The 6074-nt window shown below is 38.7% G+C and overlaps 1 protein-coding gene across 1 annotated transcript; it reads left to right on the top strand.

Annotated features, from left to right (window-relative positions):
- Positions 1-2872: 2872 nt before the first annotated feature.
- LOC107062048 (uncharacterized) lies at positions 2873-5459 on the top strand. The gene is made up of 3 exons (XM_015312257.1): positions 2873-2977; positions 4497-5035; positions 5099-5459. The coding sequence occupies exons 1-3, from the start codon at positions 2873-2875 to the stop codon at positions 5457-5459; spliced, it is 1005 nt and encodes a 334-aa protein (XP_015167743.1).
- The last annotated feature ends 615 nt before the right edge of the window (positions 5460-6074 follow it).

Here is a 6074-nt window from a genome sequence, read left to right on the forward strand (position 1 = left end):
TTTAATTAATTTGAATTAGCCCACGGGCCGGACCAACTTATATTTCTCAAGCCCCACAAATCAGCAGGCTTATTCAGGCCGGGCTAAAAAGCCCTTTTTTTTAAATGGGCTCCAAATTTTTTAGCCCAGCCCTATAAAATCCCGGGTTAGGCCAGGCCGGCCCAACAGGCCTAGCCCATATTGACGGCTCTACTACTTTCCATGCAGGTGGGCTATTATTCTTTTTCTCCACTTTCCTTCTATTAATTAATGCATATAATATAGGTCCCACTTCTTATTTCCTTTTCTTTATGTCTTATGACATTAATGAAAAAACAAAAAAGTAGGACCCATCATATTCTTTAATGGCAGGTATGCTTTGTAAATAAATAGAAACGGATGGACTTTTTAAAGAGCTTTTGCTGAGGTCCAAATAACAAAGCAAGAAGTACAAATTTTCTAAGCAAGTTTATCTTGCAATTTTGTTTTGTCCCTTCTATATAAGCAAGGGGCAATGACCAAATTGCTCTTAAGCTTTTCTAAATATGGCAAAAAACAACCATGTTGAAAGTTTGAAAACTCCCCTTTCTATATAATAGAAATGTCAGTCCTTTTCCCACTACTTTCCAAATAACCCAATAGTCAACAACTTGTTTAGCAGGGTATATAAGAATGAGAGAAGACCCAAAATAGTCATTCATCTTTGGGTTAAGACACAAGATTATTCTTAAGTTTTCACATGGAGCACTAATAGTCCCTCATGTTTGCAATATTGGTGCACTTTTGGTCCTCCCCTAAACTTTTACCTATTTTTTAACATTAATTTTGTTCATAATTTTATGTAAGGAATGTCCCATCGTCTTTTTATATGTTTAGTAGAAATAATAAATCTATGTGAGAGAAGGTGAGAAGAAGAACACTTTGTTCTGTTCAGTATAAAGATTATTGCAGCTAAACTAAGAACATTTTAACATATGACATTGCAAGAGAAAGAAAAATTTATACTATTGCATGTGAAATCGTCGTGATGAACCTCTCGACTTTACCTGCAATACGATTTCTACTAAACAAAACAGGTTATTTTTCTTCGCACAATCTCTCACATGGAGTTATTATTTCTACTAAATATATGACGATTAAACATTCCCTACATAAATTTTGAATAAAATCAATGTTAAAAAATAGGCAAAATTTTGAAGGAGGACCAAAAGTGCACCAATATTGCAAACATGAGGAACTATTAATACTCCATGAGAAAACTCAAGGATGACTTTGAGTCTTAATCCAAAGATGAGGGACTATTTCGAACCTTTTCTCGTATAAGAATAGTGTCAAATACAAATTATTAATAATTTCTTATACAATGTATGCCATAATTATTTTTTATATATACTCTTCATGAATATGGTGTAAAAGATGTGGGATAAGTTTTGAGGGACAATTATATCTTTAATCATGCTAGCATATATCTTAAAATCCTTTGTATTTCTAATGTCACATATATATATATATATATATATATATATATATATATATATATATATATAATCAAATATATAAACGTGGATTAAAAATTAGTATACCAAATAAAATATTAGTGATCTTGGGCATATTTATATGCCCAATTACTACAAATTACCAATCTTTTAACGTGACTTTAAGGACATTCACTAATCTAACTAACATATTTTACTTAGAATTGCGATGATTGCATACTAGCATACATGATTAGCAATTTTGCAGGGTTCCTAAGGGAAGTGATCGATTCAAGGAAGGAAGGAGTTGAAGACGACAAGTGACGCCAGGAGCAAAAGCTGGCGTGGAGCCCCAGCATCACTGGCGCAGGAAGGGTGCGACGCACCAAGGCTCAGTTTACTGGGGCTACATTTTGGCGCACTGGCAGCACGGCGCGCCAGCCTGCCAGGCGCGATTAGGGCACGATGCCTCACAACCTTGCAGACATTTGAGCGAAATTTGATTTAAAAGGGACTCCTTGTTGAAGTAGATTTTGACTCTAATTTTTCCAACTATTATAAATAGACCCCTTGGGCTACATAGTTAGGGTTCGACATTATTTTGGTGTGCAAGAGCAAGTTTCATCACTTGTAATAGGTTTCGATCTTCTAACTCTTCTATTTTCCGGAAATCGCATGAACAATAATATTTTGTGGTTTTCTGATAGCATGAGTGGCTAAACTCCCTAGTTCTGGGGCTGTAGCTACGGATTGAATGTTGATTATTTAAGGTTTATGAATTAATTCTTGATTGTCATTATAAGTTACTTCTATATTCTTGTTTTAGTATTTTATGCTTGCGCACCATAAGATAAATCTATTGTCTAATCTTAAAATCGAGAGATGACGGATTAGATAGACCAAAGAATATAGAGAGCTTGATTGACCCATTAAGTTGAGGTGATTTGTGTTCAGGAGTGACGCCCGGACGAACAACTTGCTAGGTTATGAAACATGATGAAATATAAATGCTCGCCAGTTAGTCTGTTTATCCCCGCTCAACGATATAGTTAGGCAGCTAATTGAAGTAGGCGACTAGAGACATGTAACCCGACTCATACAATTAACCCTGTAAACCAGTAACTTGACAACTAAAATTAGTTCTAAGCTGATAATATGATACATGAGATTCATAACATGTTGCACCTCTGGAATTGTCTTTTACTTGCTTGAAACATCATCTTAAAGTCATTCACAATTAGTTACTTTTAGTTATTGCATAATTCGTAGTAGCAGTAAACAACCATCACCAACTCTTGAAAAGGTTACTTTTATTTTATTTGTGGAATTAAGTGTTAGATATAAATCGATCATAAGTCCCTTGGGAACGATAACTCGTTTCTTTAAAGAATATATATTACTTGCGCCAACGTAGAAAAATGAATCGAGGGCATCAAGAAGAATTGGGGTTAGGTCTTCGCGGTGACAATGAGGAGAATAACCAAGATAACGTGAACAACCAAGAGAACTTGAATTACCAAGAGGTACCCCCCTGTAGTGCCAACAAGACCCGTCCGTGATGTGGCAGTCCCACTCACAGTCAATGTGGTGTCTAGCATTAGGAAACCTCTACCGGGGGGTAGATTTGAACTGAAACAGGGCATGGTACAACTCATCCATGCTAGTGGGTAATTCATCGGTCTCTCCCACAAAGATCCCCAAATCCACCTTAGGAACTTTATAGAGATTAGTGATACATACATCCCAAATGGAGTCTCATCGGACTATGTAAGGCTGGCGATGTTCCCATTGTCATTGTTAGGAGCCGCAAGGCATTGGTTAGATTCTGAGCCACCAAAGTCCATCACTACCTGGGATTATCTAGCAAAGAAGTTCTTGAGTTGATTTTTTCCACCCAAGAAAACTACACTTGAGAAGTGAGATATTAAGCTTTAAGCAAAACTCGGGGGAGGACATGTACCTAGCATGGGCTCAATTTAAACAAATGTTGAATGCCTGCCCTCATCACATGCAAACTAATGACGTACTTGCTAACACTTTCTTTGAGGGTTTAGATTATAATGTTCGTGTTCTTCTTAATAGTGCAGCAAGTGGACAAGCCCTAGCAAAAACCTGTGAAGAGTTATTCGACTTAATCGATAGACTCTCAGAAGGAAATCGAGGGTATGAGGGGGAAATGCCTAGAACCACAACCCAAAGGGTCGCGAGAATCTTAGATGTAGATCAAGCCACCTCCATAAATGCTAAATTGGATGCGATGCAACATAATATAGCCATGAATTTCAAACAGATGTCCTTAAGCCAATGACTGGTTAACATGGTACAATAGGCATCCAATTGGTGTGGGGTATGTGGTAGTGGAGCTCATGAAATCGAATAATGTGAGGCAAACCCGGATTCTGTAAACTATGTGGGTAATGCGCAAAGGGGTGTAGGTCAGCAAAATTATGGTAATACTTATAACTCTAGTTGGAGGAACCATCCTAACTTCTCATGGGATGGAAATCAAAACCAAAATCAGGCGTAAGGGGCTAACTAATACCGTTCTCAAGGGGTTGGGAAACAATTCCAAACTCCTAACCAAGGCGCAAATCCTAATGCACCAAAAGGGGGGATGACGAATGAGGAGCTACTCCAAAATCTCATGGTTGAAATAGGGACAAAGCTCAATGCTAGGATAGATAAGCAAGATGAGAACATCAGAAACATCCAAATGTCCCAAATGAGTTTAGAGCAACAAGTTGCGCAAGTATCCAATTCTCTGAACTTGCGTCCCTAATGTGGGCTGCCCGGTGATACTGAACCTAACCCCAAGCAACTAAATGCGGTGAGTACTAGAAGTGGGTTATAATTAGTGGAACTAGCTCCAAAGAAGAGAGATATTGAGGTAGGTACTAAAGAAAAGAAAGTGGAAGAGGTAGTAAAAAGTTCCAATGTTGAGGCACCCGTTCCTCAAAGAAACTATCACTTTCGTTTCCACAAAGGCTCAGAAAGCAGAATGAGGATGAATGCTTCGGTAAGTTTCTCTCTCTCCTTAAACAGGTTCACATTAATCTACCTTTGGTTGACATTTTGCAAGGTATCCCGAAGTATGGTAAATATGTGAAGGAGGTACTGGCTAACCAGAGGAGGCTCACGGAGTATGAAACGGTGGCACTTACTGAGGAGTGTAGCTCCAGAATCCAAAATAGACTGCCCAAAAAGTTAAAAGATCCGGGTAGTTTTACTGTGCAGATTACAATTAGGCAAAGTGTTCATGCCCGGGGGTTGTGTGTTTTGGGGGCGAGTATAAATCTTATGCCCTTATCATTGTATAGAAAACTTGGGTTGGGTAGTCCAAAACGAACCACTGTCATTCTCCAACTCGCTGATAGATCCATTACTAGGCCTGAGGGAGTGGTAGAAGATGTGTTAGTACAAGTAGGTTCCTTGATTTGTTCAGTGGATTTTGTGGTCTTAGATGTTAAACCCGATTTTGAAGTCCCATTCATTTTGGGACATCCGTTCTTGGCCACAGGGAGGACATTGATTGATGTAGAAGCTGGACAATTAAATATGAGGGTACATGAAAAGGTTGAAGTGTTTGATGTTTGATGGCGCTTTAAAATTGCCTTCTAGCTATGAAGAATTGTCTGCTATTACAGTTGTAGACCACCTAGTAGTATCGCAATCAGTTGTGCCCGAGATCCCTTAGAAAGAGTGTTAGTGGGTCATGAGGTGGATGGAGATACTGATGCCCAAGAGATAGAAACATGTTTGAATCTGGCACTTGTGGAGACTCACAAGTGTAGAGTAGAGTCATTAGATCGTGAGTTAGGACCTCCACCAAAGCCTTCAATAGAAGAAACTCCCAAGCTGGAGTTAAAAACTCTGCCTGCTCACCTCAGTTATGCATTTTTGGGTGCTAATGAAACTTTGCAAGTTATACTTTCTGCAGAGTTGTCTGAAAAACAGGTTGATGCGGCATTGAGGATCCTAAAGCAGAGAAAGAAAACGATTGGATAGCATATGGCTGATATTCATGGGATTAGTTTGGTGTTATGTATGCACAGAATCTACATGGAAGATGATCACAAACCAAGTGCACAACATCAACGTAGGTTAAATCCTTTGATGAAAGAAGTAGTGAGGAAGGAGGTAATAAAGTGGCAAAATGCTAGAATTGTGTACCCGATTTCTGATAGTAAATAGGTAAGTCCTGTGCAGTGTGTTCCAAAGAAGGGAGGTATGACAGTGGTAAGGAACGAAAAGAACGAGTTGATCCCTACTAGAATAGTGACCGACTCGAGAATTTATATTTATATGGATTATTGGAAACTTAATGATGACACCCGAAAAGATCACTACTCGGTTCCCTTCATTGATCAGATGCTTGACTGACTAGCATGATAAGAGTACTATTGTTTCTTAGATGGGTATTTCTGATACAACCATATCTTAATTGCCCCCGAGGATTAGGAAAAGACCACGTTCACATGTCCTTGTGATACCTATGTTTTCAAACGCATGCCATTCGGACTTTGCAATGCACCAACGACTTTTCAGAGGTGTATGATGGCCATTTTTCATGATATGGTGGAAGACTTTGTAGAGGTGTTCATGGATGATTTCTCCGTCTTT

This window comes from Solanum tuberosum, unplaced genomic scaffold (assembly GCF_000226075.1).
Source record: "Solanum tuberosum cultivar DM 1-3 516 R44 unplaced genomic scaffold, SolTub_3.0 scf00191, whole genome shotgun sequence".
Lineage (NCBI taxonomy): Eukaryota > Viridiplantae > Streptophyta > Magnoliopsida > Solanales > Solanaceae > Solanum > Solanum tuberosum.

Bases quoted from the DNA above. Each gene is read 5' to 3' on its own strand.
- LOC107062048 (XM_015312257.1), top strand. From the start codon at position 2,873: ATGAATCGAGGGCATCAAGAAGAATTGGGGTTAGGTCTTCGCGGTGAC. The intron at 2,978-4,496 runs GTACCCCCCTGT...CTCCTTAAACAG, and splicing joins AGAACTTGAATTACCAAGAG to GTTCACATTAATCTACCTTT. The intron at 5,036-5,098 runs GTTTGATGTTTG...CTGCTATTACAG, and splicing joins GTACATGAAAAGGTTGAAGT to TTGTAGACCACCTAGTAGTA.